The 25,209-nt window shown below is 48.6% G+C and overlaps 2 protein-coding genes across 24 annotated transcripts in view; both read left to right on the forward strand.

Annotated features, from left to right (window-relative positions):
* SLC39A11 (solute carrier family 39 member 11) overlaps positions 1 to 9,690 on the forward strand; it is a 467,051-nt gene extending 457,361 nt beyond the window's left edge. For 12 of the 23 annotated variants that reach the window (XM_063617439.1, XM_063617442.1, XM_063617438.1 and 9 more), the window contains 2 exons: positions 6,075 to 6,173; positions 6,691 to 9,690. In XM_063617439.1, the coding sequence (XP_063473509.1) occupies positions 6,075 to 6,173; positions 6,691 to 7,096 (505 nt within the window). In that variant the 3' untranslated portion in view covers positions 7,097 to 9,690. The remainder of the gene's footprint in view (positions 1 to 6,074; positions 6,174 to 6,690) is intronic. The other 11 variants (XM_055243870.2, XM_063617450.1, XM_055243867.2 and 8 more) reach the window with 1 other exon arrangement.
* An 8,866-nt stretch (positions 9,691 to 18,556) lies between these two features.
* LOC129462117 (phosducin-like protein 3) lies at positions 18,557 to 19,549 on the forward strand. The gene has a single exon (XM_055241845.2). The coding sequence runs from the start codon at positions 18,595 to 18,597 to the stop codon at positions 19,312 to 19,314; it is 720 nt and encodes a 239-aa protein (XP_055097820.1). The 5' UTR covers positions 18,557 to 18,594; the 3' UTR covers positions 19,315 to 19,549.
* Positions 19,550 to 25,209: the final 5,660 nt, after the last annotated feature.

Consider the following 25,209-nt stretch of genomic DNA (forward strand, 5'->3'; position numbering starts at 1 on the left):
GCAGTGGGGCGAGGGAACTTGGATGGGCCTGTGTGTGTGCACGTGTGTGTGGAGGAGAGCCCAATTAGGCAGTGTTGTGCATGACAGGTAGGAAAGGCAGAGAAACTGTGGTGCCAGCCCCTGCTGGGGAGCAAAGGAGCCCAGGAGTGTCAGGAGGTACTCTGTGACTGCCCAGCAACGCAATGCCCTGCTGAGAAAGGCCTGGCAGGATCCAGAGGGCGTGGCAGCTGTTTGGGCTGGCAGCCCCGTGCCAGGGCTGGGGCAAGGCAGAGGTAACAAGGCTTGCCAGGGATGGAAGAATGGGGTTTCTGTGCTGCTTATCAGGACGGTGGCTCCCAGACAGGATGTGGAGGAGGCTCCCACAGCCCGCCGGGCGATGGCTGTAGTCAGCGCTGTGTCATGGCGAGGACTTTGGACGAGGAGCCCCACCTCTGACTTGTCAGTGACATTGGGCTGGTCACTCTGTGGCTACATTCGTGTGCCTGCCTGTGAATATGAGGTGCAGGCAATGGCAGCGGACTGAGAGCCAGCCACCAAGTGCCTGTCAAGGCCCAAGAGATCAGAAGCCTTGGCCTTCCTCATTGGAAAGAAACCTTGTACTTCGGACTTTGCAAAAGGTCAAGGAAGCTGGTTGTATTCACTCAACCATTTTGAGGGCTACAAGGAGATGCTGAACAAAGTTGCAGGGAAGGGGCCCCCTGTGAGGGTCTGTCTGGGAAGGCGAGGCAGGGGTTTATGAAATATTGGCAAGAATTTGTCCTTAAGAATTTGCCCTCAACAGAAATATATTCGCATGCCTCCGACTCCTGGGATAGGAGCTGAGGGTCAGCTTGCACATGAAACTAGTAGCAGAAGCCACGAGAACAGGCCGTATTTCTGCCCAGGGCTGGTTAGAACATGCTTGTCAGCATCCTGTAACTGAAGCAACGCTCAACAGTGTCTTCCAAAGCTAGCTTTCGAGTCCTAGGCCCGGGGCCCCAGAGGGCAGAAGTGAGGCCATTAACACCTATCATATACCCAATGCCCGAAGCGGCACCCATCACCCTCCCTGGCAGAGCAGCAGAAGAGGGGAGCCTAGGACCTTTCAAGGTGCGGAAGAGAGGTCCTGACCCTTTCGTCCTGCCCCTATAGACTGGCTGGGAAGACATGTTAGGGACCCAGAAAATAAGGAAAAGCAAGATGGCTAAGCAGGGCCACCCGCTCACTCCCCACACCCCATCCTTCCGCACACACACACATTTTAAACACAAGGGACCAGAATGACACCCTTTTCCTAAACATCTCTAGTTAGATTTCCTTTTTCATTCTGTCTAATTTCTCCAGACCCTTCTCTCCTGTTGAACTAGGACAGATCAAGACTATGTGGAGGATGTGTAAGCTGCAGTTGACTTCCTGCCCAGGGCCTCACCTGCTAGAAGCACTTCTCAGGGAAGTGTAAAACTATCCCCAGATGCCCAGGACAAAATCTTCAGAGGTGACCCCCAGGGCTCAATTATCCAATGGAGTTTTCCATACTTCAAAGTGCAGCAGGCCCAGTGAGGTGGCTCATGCCTGTAATCCTGCACTTTGGGAGGCCGAGTTGTGCAGATCACCTGAGGTCAGGAGTTCGAGACCAGCCTGGCCAACATGGTGAAACCCCATCTCTACTAAAAATACAAAAATTAGCTGGACGTGGTGGTGGGCACCTGTAATCCCAGCTACTGGGGAGGCTGAGGCAGGAGAATCGCTTGAACCCAGGAGGCGGAGGTTGCAGTGAGCTGAGATCACTCCAGCCTGGGCGACAGAGCTAGACTCCATCAAAAAAAAAAAAAAAAAAGAAAGAAAGAAAGAAGGAAAGAAGAAAGACAGAAGGAAGGAAGAAAGAAAAAGAAAGAAAGAACAAAAGAAAGAAAGAGAAAGAAAGGAAGGAAGAAAGAAAGAAAGAAAGAAAAGAAAAACCAAAGCAAAACAAGAAAGGGTGCAGTGGCTCATACCTGTAATCCCAGCACTTTTCAAGGCTGAGGCAGGTGGATCATCTGAGGTCGGGAGTTTGAGACCAGCCTGGCCAACATTCTGAAATGCTGTCTCTACTAAAAATACAAAAAAAATTAGTGAGGGGTGGTGTGGTGGCGCATGCCTGTAATCCCAGCTACTTGGGAGGATGAAGCAGGAGAATCATTTGAACCACAGAGGTTGAGGTTGCAGTAAGCTGAGATTGTGCCAGTGCACTCCAGCCTGGATGACAGAGCGACACTCTATCTCAAAAAAAAAAAAAAAGCACGCAACGGAAGAGTCAAGCCCAGGCTCATCAGAATGCCCCCTACTCCCTTCCAGCAGCTCTCCTCTCCTCTGTACCCAGGGAAGCATCCAGCCTCCAGGCGTTTACTGGGGCCCGAGGGGGTCTGGAGGTGATAGGAGGAAGGATGCCAGCCCAGGAGAAGCAAGAGTCCACATCTCCTGGCAGTTTCTGTACAACCCAAACAGACCAAGCAGTATACAGGAACACAGTATCTGAAATGCCTTCAAGTTGCACAGTGGTTCTCACCAAAATCTTACAAGTGATGTAAAAATCTCACAGAAGTGTCAACAAGAGCAAATGAATGAGTGCCAATGGGAATTCAAGCATAGATGAGCCATAAGCAAAACAGCCAAGCCAGGTCTGTTTGAAGCAGAGCTTTGCAGAGAAATGAGTTTTGGTTTCAGGGTGGAAAATCTTAGTCTCTCTTGGAAAGAGGACTCATGAGTTCTTGGAAAAGCTTTAAGTCCCTGTCTCTGTCATTTCACACTGCAACCTCAGTGATAACACTCACCCTCACCCCAGGACAGGCATTGATTAGGTGCTTACTGCATACTAGCTCCCGTGTGCTAAGGGCTTGAGAGGGACCATCCCAGGTAATCATATCAGCAACGCTGTGAAGTGAGGGTGGGTATTATTGTTCTTCAGATTCTACAGTTGGAGAAATGGAAAGTAGCACAGCTAACAAAGCACAGACCCGGGATTTGGACAGAAGTCAGACTGCAAAGCCCAAACTTCACCTACCACATGCATGGCCATGAGAACATAAGAAGAGACAGGGTCTGCAATGCCCAGGGCCTGTGGGTTCATCTTGTCAGATCTTTCTGTAGCCACTGAACTGTCAGGGCAGGGGTCAGCAAACTGCAGCCCATGGGCCAAATCTGGCCTCCCACTTGTTTGTGTAGATAAAGTTTTATTGGAACACAGCCACACTCAATGGTTTATATATTGTCCGTAGCCGCTTTTGCACCTGCAATGTCAGAGTTGAGTGGTTGCAAGAGTGGACTGCAAAACCTAAAATATTTACTATCTGGCCCATGACAGAAAAAGTTTGCTGCCCCCTAGATCAAGGGATGAAGTTGGAGCGTGTCGGAACCCCTGCCTAAGGAGTCAAAGGAGAGCACAAACTTGGGTGATATAGACAGGGATTTGGGTAGACTCATGGGAAACGCTGAGTGATGCAGCTTTCGTGGACATGTCCTGGGCTGGTGTGGTGGGATGTCTTCTTGTCTATCCTCTCCACTTCATGAACAGTCCTGCCTGCAGGTGGGAGAGACAGTCTCAATGGCTCTGTCAGTCCCGAGAGACCATAATATTTCCTTAATTAAGGAACTGCTCATTTTTCAGATGCCATCACTTTTCAGATGACCCCTGGGGAAGCTGCTTTGTCCCTCTTCACAGTTTCCCACCCCCCAGCCAGTCTAGGCCCCACAGCTCCTAAGTCAGCCCAGGGGTCCTTCCCCCCACCCCACCCAAGGGGGACCATCCCTGCTACGGGGTGCTCGCTATTCTCCATCACTTCTGTTACGTATCCATATCCCTGAATACCACCTGTTTTGCTACTCCTGTCCTGTGTTGCTCTGGATCTCCTCCAGAGCTCTCCAAATCAGATCTTGTATACAGTAAGCACCCTGGCTGCAGGCTCCTGATGCATTCAGTAGTGGCCACAGGTGTCCTCGGCTCCCAGCCTGTGCTGGGAATTGGGATAGCAGGGAAGGGGCTCCTGGGAGGGAAGGGGCTCTTGGGAGGGAGGTGGGCTTGACTGCTTTCCTCATCCTCACCTCCTATGATGCCTGCTTAGGCCAGTGGCTCTCAACGCTGTTGCACACGGGGGGCAGATTTTAAGCTGATGGGTAGATGCTGAGGGGCTCATTGTAATCTTGTCAAAAAGGGATGGGCATTAATTATATGAACCACATGTGAGTGACAGGTGTGAGATTCTGTTAGGGCTGGACTTTTCCTAAGAGTCTACTTGACTGGCAGACTCGAGGTGGGGGCTACTTCTTCCTGAGGTATCTGGAACTACAAACCTCGATGAAACATGTGCAAGAGTTGGGGAATAAAGGTAAAAAAAACAAGGTAAAGGCCAAACCCTGAAACAAAATGGAGGTCAGATGCTAAACTGGGGATTCGCCTTGGTGTTCCTTGTTAGAGGCTGGAACTTGGGCCTCAGCTGGATCAGGCCTGACGGGACCTTCAGGGTCACGAGTGTGTCCCAGTCCCGGGAGCCTGGGGCAGGTCATAGGCAGGGGGGCCCAGCTACGAGTCTACAACACTCCCTTGCAGCAATGGGTGGATTCCTATTGGCAGGAAGATGGATGGACATGAGCCAGTTGACCTGAAAGTCGGTGATGGTGGAGTTTCCCTTCTCTATCTAATCTACCCACAACTCCCTTGGGCCACACACCAGCATTGCTTGCCGAGTGGCACCCTCTTCGCACGCCCTTTAGATTGTTGTTGATCAGATGGCCCTTCATGGAGGGGCTGCTTCTTGGACCTGTCCGACCAAGGTAGAGTCTCATGTGCAAAAGGGCCTTCCTAAGGCACTCGGACTGGCCCCATTTCCCTCCTCTGCTTCCCTCATGCCTCTGCTTCCTGTGCAAGTTGAATTTTGGCTGATTTGCTGTAGTTTGCAGCATCCACAATGAGGGTTCTTCAAGTACATGCCTGTGTTGTCTCCACAGCTAAATACTAAGCCCCCTGAGGCCAGGCATGTGGTCACAGATTGCATTTGTACGCATCCCATTTTGCTTCTCCTTCCTGTCACACTCCAATGCCTGGTTTGTGCAGAAAGCAGGTTCTCAAAGACAGGCATCTATCGGCACAGCCCGTCACTGTCCTGCAGAGGCAGGAGGTGAGAGGATCACTGTGAGCACCACTGGGGCCCAAAGAAATGCAGCGATGATGCCAGACCTGCAGAGCCCATGGAGAAGCTGAGCCCAGAGCCAGATCTGTGGCACCATCAGCGTCTGCAGCTGCACTTCCTTGTCCCATTTCTGAAGTTGCCTCTGAATAAAATGTGATATACCCATTTCCGTGCTGTAACGGAATAGAAACCAAAATGCACTGAGCAGCTCTCTATGCTAGCATGTGATAGGCATTATTGGGTCACTGGGTCACTCAGCAATCCTTTATGGTAGATATTGTTGTCCCCAAATTGCATATAAGAAACGGAGGTGTAGGCTGGGTGCCGTGGCTCACGCCCATAATCCCAGCACTTTGGGAGGCCAAGGCAGGCAGATCACTTGAGGTCAGGAGTTCGAGACCAGCCTGGCCAACATGGTAAAACCCCATCTCTACTAAAAATACAAAAATTAGCTGGAAATCACTTGAACTTGGGGGGTGGAGTTTGCAGTGAGCTGAGATCATGCCACTGCACTCCAGCCTGGAGTCTCCAGAGCGAGACTCCATCTCAAAATAAATAAATAAATACATCAAAAAGAAACAGAGGTTTAGAAAGTAAAATGAAAAGTGCAAAGTTATACAGCCACGTGACAGAACTCAGGGCACCCTGAGAGCCAGCCAGTGTGTTCTGTGCTGTGGCAAAGCACTGTAAGGACAGAGCCTGCCCAGGACCCAGGACAGCATGACGGGTAGAGGGCTCACGTCACTCCCTCCTGCGGCCCCTGCTCTTTACCTACACACACATCCTGACCTTTCTCCTTCCTCTCCTACTGCAGGTCACAGGTCTCCTCCTGGCTTCGTAGTACCCAAGGAGGTCTGGGCCTCGGCCAGGGACTCCCATTGTGTGGGCACCTGTTCCAGACAGCAGCCTTCATGTGCTTTCTTGGTTTTTCAGGAATTTGGCCATTGGAATCGGGATCCAGAATTTCCCCGAGGGCCTGGCTGTCAGCCTTCCCTTGCGAGGGGCAGGCTTCTCCACCTGGAGAGCTTTCTGGTGAGTGCTGCCCGAGGGCAAGGCCATGTCACAGCCTCCTCCATGTGGGCTTCTTTCAACAAATCAATGATGTGCTTTTGGCCGGGCGTGGTGGCTCACGCTTGTAATCCCAGCACTTTGGGAGGCTGAGGCGGGCGGATCATGAGGTCAGGAGATCGAGACCACGGTGAAACCCCGTCTCTACTAAAAATACAAAAAATTAGCCGGGCGTGGTGGCGGGCGCCTGTAGTCCCAGCTACTCGGAGAGGCTGAGGCAGGAGAATGGCGTGAACCCGGGAGGCGGAGCTTGCAGTGAGCCAAGATCGCGCCACTGCACTCCAGCCTGGGCGACAGAGCGAGACTCCGTCTCAAAAAAAAAAAAAAAAAAAAAAAAAAATGATGTGCTTTTGCACTGCCACGCTCAGATATGATGTAGAATGGCATGCATCCGTGTGCTAGGGTTGAGCCAACAGTCTGGGCACGTGGAGTATCTGCTTGCCTCCCCCTGCAGTGGTAAATGTCTCTGTTCTCTCCTTAGGTATGGGCAGCTGAGCGGCATGGTGGAGCCCCTGGCTGGGGTCTTTGGTGCCTTTGCCGTGGTGCTGGCTGAGCCCATCCTGCCCTACGCTCTGGCCTTTGCTGCTGGTGCCATGGTCTACGTGGTCATGGACGACATCATCCCCGAAGCCCAGATCAGGTTGGAGAACCTTCCCTCCCTGTCTGTCCCTGTCCCACTCCCAGCTGGGACCCCAGCCTTGGGATATGCTCTTTCTTCATTTGCCTTTCCTTTCCTTATTCCCTCCCCTTTCTGCCCCTTCCCAAGATCATCCTCACTCCCTCCTCAACTGTGCTCTCTGAAACTAAAAGAAAAGAAGCAAAGGGCATGTGGGTCAAGAAATGAGGTGACACCAGGCAGTGGCATACACACCTGCCCCGTCCCTTGATGCAGTGGACTATCATTTTTGTATATTCTCTCTCATCCTGTCTCTCGATTCTCTGGGGCTGGAATGAGGGGAGAGGTGAGCTCTAAAATGTCATTCAAGATGATACATACATGTCTTCATTGGCTAGCTATAGGCCAGGTGTCAGAAGGTAGGAGTAAGGGTTTGCTTTGTTCCATTTTGTTGTTGTTTTGTTTTGTTTTTCTTTGTTTTTCTTTCTTTCTTTTTTTTTTTTATGGCAGAGTCTTGCTCTGTCACACAGGCTGGAGTGCAGTGGTGTGATCTCGGCTCACTGCAACCTCCGCCTTCCAGGTTCAAGTGATTCTCGTGTCTCAGCCTCCCAAGTAGCTGGGACTACAGGCAACCACCACCACGCCCAGCTAATTTTTGTATTTTTAGTAGAGACAGGGTTTCGCCATGTTAGCCAGGCTGGTCTCAAACTCCTGACCTCAGGTGATCTGTCTGCCTCGGCCTCTCAAAGTGCTGGGATTACAGGCTTGAGCTACCACTCCCAGCCTATTTTGGTTTTTATAGAAGAATAATTTTGAGGCTAGTTTACAAGGCCAGATTAAATAATATCTTTAAGAAATAATCACTCCTCTTTATTACTCACATGTGGACCACAGAACCATCACTTGGGCAAGTGACTTCTCTTTGCCTCAGTTTCCCCACCAGTAAAATAAGGATAATTATGATACTGACCTTGTGGGGTTCCATGAGTTCATTAGTTTGCCTGGCACATAGTAAGCCCCAGTAAATATTACCATTATTAATGGTAGTGTGCTTTCTCTTGGAATTGGACATTGCAGAGGATGCCTTCACCCTAGCCGTGGCCTCAGGGAGCATTAAGTGCTTACTTTTCTCCCTGTCCTTCTCTTCCAGTGGTAATGGGAAACTGGCATCCTGGGCCTCCATCCTGGGATTTGTAGTGATGATGTCACTGGACGTCGGCCTGGGCTAGGGCTGAGATGCTTCGGACCCCAGGAAAGGCCATACGAGGAAACAGCAGTGGTTGGCTTCTATGGGACAACAAGCTTCTTTCTTCACATTAAAACTTTTTTCCTTCCTCTCTTCTTCATCTCATTATCCTGATTGACTCTGATTATAATAGAACCATTTTTACTTTGCTTTGAGGGAGATTTTTGATTTAATGGGGAATTTTAAGGTGTCATGGAAATACAGATTCTTTGTTTTGGCCACTGAATGGACTCCCTCTTCAGTGGGATTATCAAGGAACTTCAGATCAGGGAAATCTCCACTTTGGGACCTTCTATCTTCCGCCCAACTCCTCAAGGTCACCTATAGAAGCGAGCTACCAAGAGACGTCTCCTAAGCATTTTGGTGGCCTAGTGACTCAGGGCAGAGTGGCCAGCACACCTCTCATCCGCCCCTCCTGCTCCATCACTGCTGAGCCTCTCCCCATCTAGAATGTTGGAACTGGAGCATCATAAAGATAGCAAGCTACCTTCCAAGGCCGAGCCAGCCCAGAGAGGAGCTTGCCTTCCTTTACCTCCTCCTAAGCTGATACTACATGGGAGGGGGACACAGACAAAGGGAAGGAAATTGGCTAGTCTGGCTTTTTTTTTTTTTTTTTTTTTAAGGCAACGATTGACATTATTGAAGGAAAGGGGATGAGGACAACTGTGAACTCACAGTGAGCCCTGTGGAAAGAAGAGACAGACAAGAGTGTGGGTTTGATCGGAGGCCTCTGCTGTCAGTGGATTCCAGGAGCAAGGCCATTTGTCATGCTTTCCAAATTTCTTAGGCATTTATTTTGATAAGTTTATAGCCATCATGTTTCTAAGAGACTTGGAGACACCAGCAAACTGCTAGAACTCAAACTCTTCCATTACTCAGAGAAGGAGCCATTTCAGTTAACTCAAGTGAATGAAAGACTTTTGGAATCTGCAGTGGGTCCTTCCCTGTCGACCACTTGATAACTTGTAATCTGACCAAAAGCTCTTGAGCTGCAACAGACCTTGCCAGAGGGCTCAGGATGGGAAAGGAAGAAGGGGATAGGAAAAGAAGAGGTAATTTTACATTTCCCCTTTAAAGTAAATTTTAGGCAACTCATCATTCCGAAATGTCCCTATAAAGAATGAGTCAAACTAGACCAGAAGCCAGCCTACTCCTTCGTACATAGCTTCTCCAACAGGGGTAGCAATGACTTGTCCACTTGAAACACAGATAAGGCCTGCCATCCTCATTGGTTAAAGGCACACGTGAGACTTTGAGTGGGCTCTGCTGAGAAGGAAGACAGCCCAGGAGCCAGGTATGCAGGCATTGCATTGTCAGTGTCTGCTGTCAGAGTTTACACATTCAATTGCTTCCAAGGGTGAATCTCCTGCTCTGTGAATGCTGTCAGACCCCAAAGGCCGACCTTGGGCTGGGTCTGTGTATGTTCTTCCGAAGCACTGATGATCAAAATTGAAGACACATTCAGAGGTTTGATTGGTTGAGATTAACTGGTGTGGTGGTTGGTGTATGTATGTTTTATTTTTATGTCTTTGTATGTAGTTCTACATAATGCAAATTGTGCTTTCTGATGGACAAGACCTCATAACTGTGATTAATATCAATAAAGGGGATGTTGTGGATGACCTGTGTTACGTTCAGTACTTCTCAAAGCTGCTTCTTTGCAAGGATGATCATAAAAGAGCTAACTAAAGTTGGAACTAACACCTCCCTGAGCCAACACTAGGAGAGGCAAAGGAAAGAGCTCAGATGGGAAGGGCTAGTCAGATTCTTGGTTGCAACAACAGCATCCAACAGCAGCTTACTTAAACAGGAAAGGAAATGAGTGGAAGCCTATTAGGGAACTCACAGGCTCTTTCAGAGAATCGGCCTTGAAAATGGGTTGGATCCAAGAAAGCCAGAGGTCTGGGGCCATGACCCAATCACACCTGGAGAACAGCTTGGTTTAGATGCCATGGTCCCCAGAGCTGGTCCCTAGATCCTGGACACCACTAATGACACTGCTGTACCTTGATGCCACCACCACTGCCGCCACAAGAACAAACTCTACACTGAGCTGGATTCTTTGTGTCCGGACTCCACATTTGAAGTTCTAGATCAGAACATCCAGCTGCCAGAGCTTAGATCCTGTGCCCATGAAATAGCTGATCTTGCCCCTTCCTGAGACTCGCATAATAGTGGATTTTCCGAATTTGGGAATGAGTTCATATGGTGCAGAGTCAAAAGAGAAAAAAAGGGTTTATTAAGTTCATTACAGCCTTACTCTTTTGCTGTTCAATATCAACATATACTCTAATTCCTCTAGTTTTACTTAAAGAAAAAACTCTTGCTTAAAATATGTAGCTATTCCTCATACAATCAAAACTGCTTTCATCCCCTTTCCAACGGGGTTACACCAATGTCTTTCAACTCCTGTACTCAGGGTCTCTGAGTAATGGATACCCCTCCTCCATGGGATAATAAGCCTATCTCATTATTCTGTATCTTTGAGCTGAAGTGTAAAGTTAACCATAACCGTGCATTCCATGTACAATAAAATGGATAAAGGGAGAGGAAAGAGAGGCAATGAGTTAAAATATTTCAGGATACACACAACACAGGAAGTATAATAAGAGGCTACAGCACCCATTTCCTGCCCTAGAGAAGAAACCCTGGATGATGTTTAGGTTTCCCGCTTCCAGATTCCATTCCAAGTCCATGCTGTCTTCAGCCAGTACCTTAGATGAGGGGGGTGTGACCTACTAGCTGTGACCCTATTTCTCCTTCCTAAGGGCACAGAGACCAAGGTGGCCCTGCCCATATGCATGATGGTAACAGTCTTCCTTTAACTCCCACCCCTGGAGGAGGAGGAGGAGGCAGTTCCTGAGAGAACCACTTGAGTTTCATTCATAGCCTCCACCCTGGCCTGTCCCACGTGATATAGCAGCATTTTCCCAGGACTAGTCACTGCAGCCAGCCTTGTCAACCCACTTTTTTGACCTAATGGCATGTGAAATTCCAGGTGGCCAGCCCACATGTCCAGACTATTGCTATATCACTCTTTTTCTGTTCAACATCTATATTCACTCTAATTCCCCAAATTTCACCTTTTTAAAAAATGTCTATTTAATGGAACTGTCACTCATACAAACACTTTATATCCCCTTTCCAAAGGGAGCCACCCTAGTGGCCAGCTGCCTCAATGGTGCAACCTTCCTTTCCTGGGAATAAAATCGCTAATCAGTGGAAGAAAAAGTTGAAGAAAGTGAGAGTCATTAAGTAAGATGGAAGTTGCACCGTGCCTACTTCCCGTTCCTCCAGACCTGTTTAGTCTGGCTGTGGGAGAAACAGCACCATGTGATGTTCCCTAGTTCAGAACAAACAAGCACCTTAAAGGACGATATTTCAATCTCCTTAGGTATGATCGTCTCTCAGTCCTGAAATGAAATCTTCAATAAATCACGTCACAGCTGAATACAGATGACTGCTTCTGGGTGACAGGATCCATTGACAAGGGTATCACCCATTGCTTTCCCTCTTTCACTGTAAAGTGAATTCTGTGGTCAGAAGCAATTTTGTAGAGCATGCCATGATGATCTACAGGCAGAGGGGTCAATTCCAAAGTCAGACATGAGCCTGTTTCAGTGAGAAGAAATCACTGCCCTTTCTATAACAGAAGAGGTCCAAAGTCATCAGTCTGCAACTAAGTAGTCCATGGTGTCCCTGGAGTCTGGTCAGTTGTGGCATTCAGGGGTGGTCACTGATAACTCTGCACCCAGGGGCCAGGTCTGCATTGATAATGGAAAGCCTAAGTGATTGAATCCATCACAGTTCCTGTGTTGCAAGCACAGACTCTTCTGCTTATGAATCAGTTGAAGCAATGATGTGCCTGGAGAAAGAAATCATCACACATAAGCAGATGGCCTGGTTCAATTAATTATTATTAGCTTTTGCTATAGTGGGTATTTTGGATGATGTTTTACTCAAGAAACAAACATTTTCAAATTTGGCCCATTCTGAGAAGTGAAGCCATGTATGTCTTCCCACACCTCTCCTCTGTCATTAAACCTCCAGTCATTTTTCTTTCAAGTTTGTGACCGGTTGAACAGAACCCCCATCTACACCGCTCAGAAGTGCGTGTAGCTTCTTGCATCAAATTTTCTTTGCTTCCAAGCAAAGTGGACACAGAGTTATGTGCTTCAAATTCTCCTCCCCAGGAGGTTCTCCCTCTCACCTGCCATCCTCACTGAACTATAACATCACAGTCACAGTAGGGCCGGGGGCAGTGGCTCACGCCTATAATCCCAGCACTTAGGGAGGCCAAAGTGGGTGGATCACGAGGTCAGAAGATAAAGACCATCCTGGCTAACACGGTGAAACCCCATCTCAACCAAAAATACAAAAAATTAGCTGGGCATGGTGGCACCCACCTGTAGTCCCAGCTACTTGGGAGGCTGAGGCAGGAGAACTGCTGGAACCCGGGAGGCAGAGGTTGCAGGGAGCTGAGATCACGCCACTGAACTACAGCCTGGGCGACAGAACGAGACTTCGTCTCCAAAAAAAAAAAAAAAAACAGGTAGGGAAGCATATGGTGTGAAGCTATCTGTAAATGAGGATCAGTGGTTTTTCCTCTTTTAGTCACTAGCTCTTGGGAAACTCCCTTGAGGCCGGTATTAGACTGATGAAAGGGTCGGGGTAGGCACACAGGGAATGATCTACCTATGCATATAATGCACTTGTGCCTTCAGTACCTGGTTAGGAGCTAGTCCCACATAAGCCATTTCCAGTTGGTAATGGGATTTTATGAGTGTGTCAGATGACGCAGTACATGATGGACAGCTTGGGTTGCAAATGACATGTAATATATTAGGGATAATCACTTGGTGTCCAGTGGTCAGTCCAGCTCAGAAGTCACTCCCAGCTTCTCATGCCAGCACAGTCAATCCAGAATCTCTGCAATGTATGTCAACAACATCAGACCAATGTAAAATGATATCCTTCCACCCATTTATTAAGCACCCTTAGGAAAATTCCAAAATCATGTTGGTTTCTAATCCTTATCCTTGCTGGTTTGAGCTTGCCATTGTCCTTCTTTCTGAAGTGCTGGGATCTAACTGTCCATTCTGGAGACAGTCGAGGGTAATGCATGAGAACTGGCTTGCTCTTGCAGTGAGGCTGCAAAGGAGGGAAAGAAATGGTAGTGTCATTACGAAGTGCGTCAGAAGACTGGAGAAGAGGGTTTCCGCTGATAAAGGAGGCTCTTTGAGGATTGGGTGATTCAGAGAACTTCAGGTTTTCCAAATCCTCTCATTTGTCTCCATTTGGATTCTCTGGGTCTTATCCCTTCCTGATCAATGCTCTAAATTTCTTTAGCAAGGCCATGATTTTACCAGTATAGAACTTTGGCCAGTCCTGTGAATCAAATTTTACCTTTGGTTTTCCCTTTTTGTTGTTGTTTTTTCTTTTTGAGACAGAGTCTCGCTGTGTCACCCAGGCTGGAGTGCAGTGGCACGATCTCAGCTCACTGCAACCTCCGCCTCCTGGGTTCAAGCAATTCTTGCACCTCAGCCTCTGGAGTAGCTGGGGCTACAGGCATGCGCTACCATGCCCGGCTAATTTTTGTATTTTTAGTAGAGACGGGCTTTCACCATGTTGGCCAGGCTGGTCTCAAACTCCTGACCTCAAGTGATCTGCCTGCCTCTGCCTACCAAAGTGCTAGAATTACAGGCGTGAGCCACAGCACCCGGCCGTTCTCTTTTCTCAGTTGTATGGACTCAAGAGGGAAGAGGGTTTTTCAGAACTGTCATAGGAAGCCCTTGGCTTGGTTTAAGTCTCTTCCTTCAGCTGGTAACTTCAGGACTTGAGCTTGCCAGTGTCTTTTTTTAAGCTGTGTGGCATGGCTTAACAGGACTGCCTGGCCGGCGCATCTGTAATCCCAGCACTTTGGGAGGCCGAGGCGGGCGGATCACGACATCAGGAGATCGAGACCATCCTGGCCAACATGGTGAAACCCCGTCTCTACTAAAAATACAAAAATTAGCTGGCGTGGTGGCGTGCACCTGTAATCCCAGCTACTCGGGAGGCTGAGGCAGGAGAATCACTTGAACCCGGGAGGTGGAGGTTGCGGTGAGCCAAGATCATGCCACTGTACTCCAGCCTGGCGACAGAGTGAGACTCTGTCACAAAAAAACCAGGACTGCCTATTGGGCCTCATATGCTCGACTGTTTGATGGCAGAAACAACTCATTGGCTACAGGCTTTGCTTTGAACGGACCCTTCTTCCAGGTGACTGGTATGATGAGAATTAGAGAGGTAGGCGCAGGTGTCAGCGTCTGGATCTTCTCTGGGATCCCAGCAGAAGACATTTTCGTCCTGCTGTGCTGAAGACGGGACCGGAAGGCCATTGCTCAGGTATTCACTCTAGCAGACAGGGGGCTTTACGCTCTCACCACTTCCTTGAATCCCCCGTGAGGTAGATATTACTATCCTGACTTTACCTGTGAGGACAGGAACGCAGTGGCAGGGTGGGTTCTCGCTGTGCGTGGAGGCAGCGGGACGCAGAAATCGACCTCCCCAGCGCGCCTCGCCCTCAGCTTTCAGTTTCGTGGCCCAACGCCCTGCACTGCACTCCTCTCCTCGGATAATTGGTAGTTGAATCTGTGCAAGTTGGAAGCAAATGAGAGCCCAGCGGCTGTTCTTTCCCATTCCTTTAGATTGAGGCAAAGGGACAAATCTGCGATGCGAATTATACAGCTCCAGGAATGTTTATCAGCGCACCCCACGCCCCGCCCTGCATGAGGGTCTTTCTAAGCCACAGGCGTCCCTTCCCAGGTCTTGTCCCTTCCCTTCTGCGAATGCCCTCGGCTCACCCAGCAGGCAGGTGTGATCCGGCTCCGCGCTGGGGCCAGGTGAGGCCGGGCTGCCTGCCCCGGTGCACGTTCCCGGGGCGCGGCGCCCAGTCGGCAGGGCCCGCGGGCTGGGCCTCCCCGGGGCGCCGGGCGTGGCGCCGAGGGCAGGTCCCCGGGCTGCCCTGCAGGGCGGACGGCCGGCGGCCGGCGGCTGTTTACCTGCGCAGGGCGGGGGCGAGACTCGTGGAGGTGCCGGGGCTTTGCACGCAAGGGGCGATGCGCCCCGGAGGGGGGAGGGAGGCAAGGGGCGACCACTGTTACCTCGCTTGCAGATACCAAGGCCGGTCGGACTCTCCGCTGGCTGAATGTGGGTAGGCTGCCCCCAGTTTGTCCCTTCCCAGGATGGATCCAGATTTGGGGGCCGGAAGTGTACCAACGTGGGGAGCGCCCTTTGGGAAAAATAATACAGAAGTCCCAATACAAACTTAGGTGCAGGGCTTTTTTGGAAGAGGACCTGTGAGTGCGGGTCCCCGAAGCCCAGGCTTCCTTGGCTTTTAGGTAACCTCACCTCTGAATCAGGGCAGGGAGGCCTGAGGTGCTCGGGGGTTTAGAGGCTTCCCAGACACTGCAGGAACCCCATTTAGTTAATTCACTTTTCCTTCATCTTCCACACACCCCAGCCCAGCACCTGGGAGAAGGGGTGGCGGTGTGTTCAGAGGCAGGAGGAACCCAGCCCACAATTGTGCTTCTCTCTCCTGCCCTGGAAAGAACTAAACCCGTCTTCCTCCTCCTTCCAGTAGAATGCGGAATGCTGGGCCTGGCCATCCAGGGCTGAGCAAAACAGTAACCCTGAACCTGCCTCTGGATTCTCTCCCGCTCTCTGACCTTCTAGCTCTCAATCCCGTGAAAGTGCCTGGACTCTGCCAGTGGCTTAAAAGGGAAAGGGTCCTGGGGAGCCACCATCTGTCCCCAGAGACTGTCACTGAGACCTCAGAGGTCCCTGATGGGGCTTCTGATGGAGCTGCTCAGACCCCGGACCTTTGAGAATCCTCAGGGTAGGTGGCTACTGCCCTCTGCCCCAAGACAGGGAAGATGTGTGTGAGTGGAAGAGCTGGAAGTGTCAGAGGCATGTGAACCAGAACAGCTCCACCTTAAATAGGAGCTGGGTAAAACGAGGCTGAAACTTACTGGACTGCATATCCAGACAGTTAAGGCATTCTAAGTCACAGGATGAGATAGGAGGTCAGCACAAAATATAGGTCGTAAAGACCTTGCTGATAAAACAGGTTGCAGTAAAGGAGCTGGCCAAGACCCACCAAAACTAAAATGGTCACGAGAGTGACCTCTGGTCATCCTCACTGCTACACTCCCACCAGCGCCATGACAGTTTACAAATGCCACGGCAATGTCAGGAAGTTACCCTATATGGTCTAGAAAGGGGAGGCATGAATGATCCACCCCTTGTTTAGTATATCTTCAAGAAATAACCATAAAAATAGGCAACCAGCAGCCCTTGGGGCTGCTCTGTCTACGGAGTAGCCCTTCTTTTATTCCTTTACTTTCTTAATAAACTTGCTTTCACTTTGCACTTTGGACTCGCCTTGAATTCTTTCTTGCGCGAGATCCAAGAACCCTCTCTTGGGGACTGGATCAGGACCCTTTTCCTGTAACAGAAGAGCAACTGGTTTGTGTGGCCCAAGGAAAGATGTGTGATCCTTTGCAGAGGGTGAACCTATGGACCTGTATCCCAGCATCCCCACAGCCCGTGGTCCTCCCCCAAATTAAAAGATCAGTTTGGAAATCATGCGGGGTCTTTTCTGATATAGTCTCCACTCTCTGGTGCACTATGAGCCACAGTGATACATTTCTCATTGGCCTCCCTCTTCCTGGCAGGGAACGAGCAGATCCGGCCTGTTTGGACACGGTGAGGACCCAGCTGTGGGGTTTAAGGCCAAGCTAGCATCTCCCTTCACTGATTACAAGAGCCACTGTTACAGGTGAGTCTTTGTTCTTAAAGCTCCCAAGATGGTGGCGAGCCGCTCCCATGATGAGGCGGGCAGATCCCGAGATGGCGGCAAGCCTTTTGTTCTCTGACCTGAGGTTCTTGGCCTCACCAATTCCAAGGAATGGAACCTTGGGCCATGCGGTGAGTGTTATAGCTCTATTAGAAGCCATGAGTCATGGAAGAGAACCGTGGAACCCAGTGACTAGTGTTCAGCTCAATTAGGACGAACCTGGCTGGACACTTAGCCACACAGGAACAATGGTGAGCCTCTAGCCCGAACGGGAGCGGCAATGGGCGCCTCACTGGATCAGGAGCACAGCGGACACCCTGCTGGATCTGGAGGGGTGGAAGTCAGCAGTGGGTCTGCGACAGTGGCAAACAGCAGTGGTGGATGGCGAGTGAAAGCTCAACTCGAGCCGTAACAAACACAGACCAGAAGAGTGTGCAGTTGCAAGATTTAATAGCATGAAAACAGAGCTCCCATACAAGGGAGGGGACCCAAAGGGGGTTGCCGCTCCCTGCTCGAATGCCTGGGTTTATATCCCTATCATTGTCCCTCCGCCTGTGCTCTCAGGCAATATATGATTTGACTATTTCTTTACCTCCTGGTTTTAGCCTAATTTGTATTTTAGTGAGCCCTCTTTACTACCTGATTGGTCGGGTGTGAGCTGAGTTACAAGCCCCATGTTTAAAGGTGGGTGCGGTCACCTTCCCCAGCTAGGCTTAGGAATTCTTAGTCGGCCTAGGAAGTCCAGCCAGTCCTGTCTCTCACCATGACCTCCAAGAAGCCCAGGATGCATCAGGGAAAAGTGGAAACATGGGGCAAGCCTGGGGAGCATGCAAAGAGGGGAGGCTCTTAGCCAAAGTTTGGGTTCCACTTTGTAGTTGTGCAGGAAGGAGGTCAGAGGTGTACCCTTTCTCTGACCTTTGCCTTTTAGGGTCAGGTTCAATGTGCACTTGGGTTTGCAGACTGCGTTGGTCACCACCATGCCCTGGAGTGTGTCCAATGGAAAACAACAGTGATCTGATTTAAGATTAGCAAAATTTAAACCTTTTCAAAGTTTGTCTTCAGTTAGAACCAGCTCCCTTTCTGCTGTTTCAGTGACAATGCTTACTGAACTTATTATGTGAAATTATAGAAATGTAAATTTTTGGCCAGCAGTGGTGGCTCACGCCTATAATCCCAGCACTTTGGAAGGCCAAGGTGGGTGGATCTCATGAGGTCAAGAGTTCCTGATCAGCCTGGCCAACATGGTGAAACCCCATCTCTACTAAAAACACAAAAAATCAGCCGGGTGTGGTGTTGTGCACCTGTAGTCCCAGCTACTTGGGAGGCTAGGGTGGGAGGCAGGAGAATTGCTTGAACCCAGGAGGCAGAGGTTGCAGTGAGCCAAGATTACACCAGAGTACCCCAGCCTGGGCAACACAGTGAGACTCTGTCTCAAAAAAAAATTAAAAAATGCAATTTTTTTCAGTTCCTAACAAGCCTGTAACACAGGTTAAAAAACAAAGGACTGCTCTTGAATAGATGATGTATGAGTCTGTACATTTCTTCCATGTGAACATTTATCATATTTGGTAAGTTGGTGGGAGATGGTCGGTGTATTCATTTTCTATTTGTGTGTGACAAACTACCATGAATTTAGCAGATTAAAACAACACATGTGGGCTTGAGCAACTGAACTGGAAACAAGATGCAGGACCCCAATGCAGACACTGAGTGGAATGACATCTTACGCAAAAAGGGTATCTTACCCCCCAAGGAAAGTCTGAAAGAATTGGAAGAGGAGGCAGAAGAGGAGCAGCACATCCTCCAGCAGTCAGTGGTGAAAACATATGAAGATATGACTTTGGAAGAGCTGGAGGATCATGAAGACGAGTTTAACGAGGAGGATGAACGTGCTATTGAAATGTACAGACGGCAGAGACTGGCTGAGTGGAAAGCAACTAAACTGAAGAATAAATTTGGAGAAGTTTCGGAGATCTCAGGGAAGGATTGTGTTCAAGAAGTTATCAAAGCTGGCGAGGGCTTGTGGGTCATCTTGCACCTTTACAAACAAGGAATTCCCCTCTGTGCCCTGATAAATCAGCATCTCAGTGGACTTGCCAGGAAGTTTCCTTATGTCAAATTTATCAAAGCCATTTCAACAACCTGCATACCCAATTATCCTGATAGGAATCTGCCCACGATATTTGTTTACCTGGAAGGAGATATCAAGGCTCAGTTTATTGGTCCTCTGGTGTTTGGCAGCATGAACCTGACAAGAGATGAGTTGGAATGGAAACTGTCTGAATCTGGAGCAATTATGACGGACCTGGAGGAAAACCCTAAGAAGCCGATTGAAGACGTGTTGCTGTCCTCAGTTCGGTGCTCTGTCCTCATGAGGAGGGACAGCGATTCCGAGGGTGACTGAGGCTACAGCTGCTATCACATGCCAAACTTTCTTGTGACAAATTGTCTGGATTTTTTAAAAAAGGAAAAAGCAAGAATGAATCCTTGTGGTTTTTAGTTTTGTATAAATTATGTTTCAAATCTTTACATTTTGGAAATAATCATTGCTGGAGATTCTGTTAAATATTTTGGAACTCTTTTTTTTTAATTATAGTATTTCCTCTAAAAAAATTAAAACCAGCCATTTGTATGGCAAAAAACAAACAAACAAACAAACAAAAAACAAAAAAACACGTGATTATTTCAGTTTCTCTCGGTTAGAAATCTGGACACAGTTTTAACTGGGCGTCTGTTCAGGGTCTCAAAAGCTGCAGTCAAGGTGTTGGCCTAACTATAGTCTCCTCCAGGGGCTCAAGTGGGGAGGAATCTGCTCCCAAACTCACTCCCATTGCTGGCAGTGTTCAGTTCTGGCAGGTATGGGTCTAGGGACCCTGCTTCTTTTTGGCTGTGAGCTGGAGGCTTCCTTCAGCTCCTAGGGACATGGGATTTTCCCAGCACGGCTGCTTACTGATCAAACCAGCAAGGAGAGCCCCTCGACTGAGTCAGCTAGCAAGTGAGGGTCTTATGTAATATAGCATAAGCATGGGCATGACATCCCATCACCTCTGCCATAGCCTATTGGCTTATAAACCCAGGTGGCAAGAATAGCTTCCATAGGTTCATGGGCCTCTTTTTCATCCACCAGGATAAGCATGACACAGCAAACTACATGTGGTGATGATATGATTTTATTCTCTCTTTTGCATATTCTACACTTCAAAGTGGTACAATGAACGGATGAAAGAGACGTGTGAGCAGGGAAGGTACTGGAATCAACGATACCCATCTGGACGGATGGGCTGTTCTGGATGAGCCCTGGGAATCCTGGCCTTTTTGTCCTCTTCTCCTTTGCGGGGTTACCACAGACCCATCTCCCAGAACTATGGGTCAGGGCTGCGGCCAACTCTTGGTTTCTTCAAGGGCTTGAGGAGCGGCATCCGCATGTCCACTCTGTGTGCCCCTTTCTTTCCCACCCTGTCTGCTCTCATCAGCACAGTGGGGCTGGGCACAAAGAAGCTTCAGATGCAAGTTACTGTTTCCACATCGATACCCACTGGGAGGTAACAGAGATGACTTCATTTTGGTCACTACCTTTATTTTGGTCCAGGAACTTTTTACAAATTAACTCACCACAGGACCTATTCTGTGACAATGGCTATGAAAGCCTCAGTCATTGCTTGTTCTTTGCAAGAAAAAAATGGGATGGAAAGGGAATAGGAGACACGGGGGAGACAATAACCAAAAGCCAGGATCCCAGTACGATATCTACGAGAGGATATGGGCCTGCATGTCCCTCAAGGCTTTCAAATCTAAATATATACATAAATATTGATATACACATTTGTATATACATGTGTATAATTTATATATACATTAAAATATACTTTATATATTAAAATAGATGTATAATTATATATTTTAATATATAATTACATATTATATAATATACAATATGTATTATATGTTATATTAAAATATAAAATATATTAAAAATATATAAATATGTTATTTATGTATGTAGTGGATAACATATATATACACACACACTACGTAATCAAAACATAATAAAACAACAACAACAACAATCTTCTAAGTCAAAATTAAGCCTTAGTTTTCTTGCTTTGGGACCCAAACTTTACTAATAAGGGAGATATTGACAGAATAGATTTTTAAGTCCTCTGGCGGAGATTAAAATGGATCGTGCCCTGGAAACTAGCAAGGTTCACGAACCCCTGTCATCTGCCTTCCTGAGCTGTTTCCTTCCCCAGTGGGTTATGCCTGCTTGAGAGGAGGGGTGATGTAGGCGTGTGTGTTTGTTTAGTGTTCAATTCTTGGCCAACCTATCATGCTGGCAGGTGCTGAAAAGTAAAATCCTCTTTTTCCAATCCAGAAAAACTCCGATGCCAGCATGCCCGTTTCCCATCATCGTCCTCACAGCTCCATCAGGCAAAGAGCTATCTCTCTTAGTCCTCGGGAAACAGTGGTGGTATCTGGCTGGGTGATAGCGCTCGCAAGGTTAAAGGGAGGGTCAGGTTTGGGTGTTTTTCCTCTGTGGGCTCTGTCACTGAAGATTCATTTCCCAACTGCAAAAGACAAGAATGAAAACGGGCAGATGGTTTGGCCTCCTTCTGAGGCTCAGTGTTGGGGTAGAAGAGGCGGGCTGAGGAAGCAGGAGGGAGGGGAAGTAGCAGGCATGCAGCTTGGCACCCTGGGCATCCCTGTGGTGGTGTTGCTGCCACGTGCCTGGATGGACAAGCAGCATGGCGCTGGGAAAAGGCAAGATTCCTCGGGGGATCATCCTCAGAATTCGAGGCACTCAATGTGCATCTGTATAAGAGATGACAATGCCGATAGCATGGCAGATTATGATCAGCCTTGGCAGGGAGCTGCAGGCAGGGCTTTGTGGTTTGGAAAGCTGCAGCAAACAGGTAGGGCACAAGGCTCCCTCAGAAACACACCCTTCTCTGCCCAGGGCTGCCACCACCACCCACACCCAGCTTCCTCCCACCGTGAGCTCAGCTTCCATTTCCTGCCTCCTTTGACTGGTCAGAGAGGCTGGTGCCACCCATTTTGGGCCCTGAGAATATTACCCGTAACACGTGGTGCCCAGCTTTTTGCAGGCCCACTGACTTCCTGTGTTGCCCATGGCCCATAGATTGGTCAGCATCATTATCCACTTAGATTTTCTTGGCAGGTGTAGAAAGGAATTGAGCCAGCCCGGGGTGTTCGATGCTGAAATCAATTGAGAAGTAGGTTACAATCTTGCCAATCAGAAGGAAAGAGTATCTCTGCAGGTGGGTGTGTCTGTTACAATTCAGGTACTGAACTGGCGGTTTTGATATTACATCTCTAATCTTAATCTCAACCAACACAACCTGCTAAGAACCAAACTAGCCAGAGGACAAGATTCAGTAGATAACATTAGCTTGAACAATGCACCAGCTAAAAATGGAATTACGGCTCTCTCAAATAACATAAAAAGTAATACAAATATCCTTGAGGTTTTCGGGGATGCTTTACCTTAGGGTGCCAGGTGATTGAAAGAGATTGTTGCCAGCCATTATACCTGACCAGTCTGTCCTTTTATTTCTATTTTTTATTTTTTTGAGACAGAGTCTTGCTTTGTCACCCAGGCTGGAGTGCAATGGTGTGATTTTTGGCTCATCACAACCTCAGCCTCCTGGGTTCAAGCGATTCTCCTGCCTCAGCCTCCCAAGTAGGTGAGACTACAGGCGTGCACCACCACACCTAGCTAATTTTTGTGTTTTTAGTAGAGACAGGGTGTCGCCATGTTGGCCAGGCTGGTCTCAAACTCCTGACCTCAGGTAATCCACCCACCTCGCCTCCCAAAGTGCTGGGATTACAGGCAAGAGACACCACGGCCACCAGGCCCAGTCTGTCCTTTTAAAACATACCTATTGCCTTGATCAAATTGTATCCCGTTTCAGGATAGTCAGCCTCCCATCTGATCACTAATTTTGTTAGACGTAAGTCTGATACTACAGCAGATATATTTTGAGAGTAAATGTCACTAGGTTTTGCTCTGGAGTCCTACCAGAAATGGTGAGTGCCAGCCTGGGCAACAGAGTGAGACCCCATCTCAAAAACAAGAACCAAAAACCAGCGAGTGGTTTATTGTCTGACACCCACAGGAGCTTCCTCACCTTCTTACTGTCTGGTTACAAAAAGCAAAACCAAATCTGTTTTAGCCACTACAATTTCAAAGCAAGGCCAGATCTGATCATTTGCATGCATAAGTCTGTACACTCACTGATTTATTCTTTATTCTGTCTTGATCTTTAAACTGTGTTTTTGTTCAACCTTATATTATGGAGAATTTCAAACCTATGCTCAAGCAAACAGAATGGTGTCATGAACCCTCATGTCCCCATCACACAGTCCAACAACCATCAACCCTTGGCCAGTCCTGCCCTATTCACCTCCCTCCTCCTCCTTGTTATTAAAAACAAACAGGCTGGATGTGGTGGCTCACAACTGTAATCTCAGCACTTTGGGATGCCGAGGCCGGCAGATCACTTGATGTCAGGAGTTCGAAACCAGCCTGGCCAACATGGCTAAACCCCATCTCTACTAAAAATACAAAAATTAGCAGGGTGTGGTGGCACAGGCCTGTAATCCCAGCTACTCAGGAGGCTGAGGCAGGAGAATCGCTGGAACCTGGGAGGAGGAGGTTGCAGTGAGCTAAGATCGTGCCACTGCACTCCAGCCTGGGCGACAGAACTAGACTCCATCCCCAAAAAAATTTAAAAAAAAATACAAAAAAAAACAAACAAATAGACATCTTGTCATGTTATTCGTAAACAAGTCAGTATGTATCTTGAGAAGGAATGGCATTCTTTTTTACATGACTCCAATACCATTATCACACCAAAAGAAGTGATACTATATAATTTACTCTATAACTATAATTTACTGTATAACTTTACTATAATTTACTCTACAACTATAATTTATAGAATTTATATATTGCATATATTTTATTGCTTTCCTTTAAGTTAAACAGTGACCTTTGGCCAAAAACAACAAACTCTTACTTGATATTATTTGGCCCAAATATCTTGTATTTCTAAGGGAACGTTTGTTTTTCTGAAAATTCATCCACTAGCTCATTTCATGCCCATAACTAGGCTTGTAGGGAAGCCTAGGGAATGAGAGCAAGGGAGCGTGGCTGAATCAGCACTAATTGTAGCTCTGAACTTGCCTTGCCCCGGTGGCCGAGGCAGATGGTGCCAGTGACCCCTCCCCAGGGGACTGCAGACTTTGAACACACACTCGTCTTCCGTCCCCTCCCTCTGTGTCGAGTGCCAGGGTCAGTCTAGGTGTCTGTAGAGGAACGGTTGTTTGCCCAAGGAAGACGCTTGTGATATTCCTGGCCTGGTGACTGGCAGTCACGTGGTGGGAGGGTGGAGGCAGGGAGGGGGTGACAGAACAGAATAGGACAGCCCGGAGTGGTTTGCAGGATGCATCAAGAAATGCACACAATAACATGGGCAGCATCCAAGGAGGCCGCTTCCAGGTTCTTTTTGGTCACAAAATCCCCTTGCTTCTGTAAAGCCTGTCACCTTGCTGTCTACGAAGGAGGGGCAACCCTTTCCAGGCGGTTTTGCATTTGTAGGGAGTCTGATTTGGGAATTCATACTTCCAGTCTCCCTCATCCCTAGTCTGTCCCATATGCGGTCGGGCACGTGAGCCAAGGGCGTGCACTGCACTGCTTCGGTGTGCATGGTGTTTGCTAAAGCCATCGGAAGAGCCTGCTGCCAATATGGGAAATGATTTTTCCTAATGCAGTGCTCTCCTGGGGCTGTTTTTATGAAAATGATGTGTCGGAGTCTCTGCGGCCCCTTCACTGGCTCTGGTTGGCTTCTGGGAATGAGAGCTCAGTGGCCCGCTTGCACGGGTCCCCACCCCTGGCTTTTAGAAGGCTGACTGACACATTGCGTGTCAGTTAATGCTGCCTGCTAGAAGCCTGGAGCTTTGCCGGGGAGTGTGGATCATAACTTGCATTGTGTGCATCAAGGGCCCTGACAAGTGCTGATGGATTTGGCTTCCTTGCAGCTCCTGAGCCCTGGGCGGGGACAAAGGGGAGCATTGTTTGGCAGGGCAAGCCTCTGCCTGCGAACCCACTCATTTGCCTGACGGTGGAGACAGGTGTATCACACGCTCAGCATGCCAGAGCTATGCTGGATGATCAAGATCTAAGTTTTGTTCCTCAGGGCCAGGCTTAGAGAAGCAGACATGGCCCAAGGAATAGCCCGTGGTCACTCTTCTCCCTGAAACCAGCCCCTGACTTTTCTTT

This window comes from Symphalangus syndactylus, chromosome 14, assembly GCF_028878055.3.
Source record: "Symphalangus syndactylus isolate Jambi chromosome 14, NHGRI_mSymSyn1-v2.1_pri, whole genome shotgun sequence".
In the NCBI taxonomy this organism is placed as follows: domain Eukaryota; kingdom Metazoa; phylum Chordata; class Mammalia; order Primates; family Hylobatidae; genus Symphalangus; species Symphalangus syndactylus.

Excerpts from the sequence above, each read along its gene's own strand:
- LOC129462117 (XM_055241845.2), top strand. The coding sequence starts at position 18,595 with ATGCAGGACCCCAATGCAGACACTGAGTGGAATGACATCTTACGCAAA.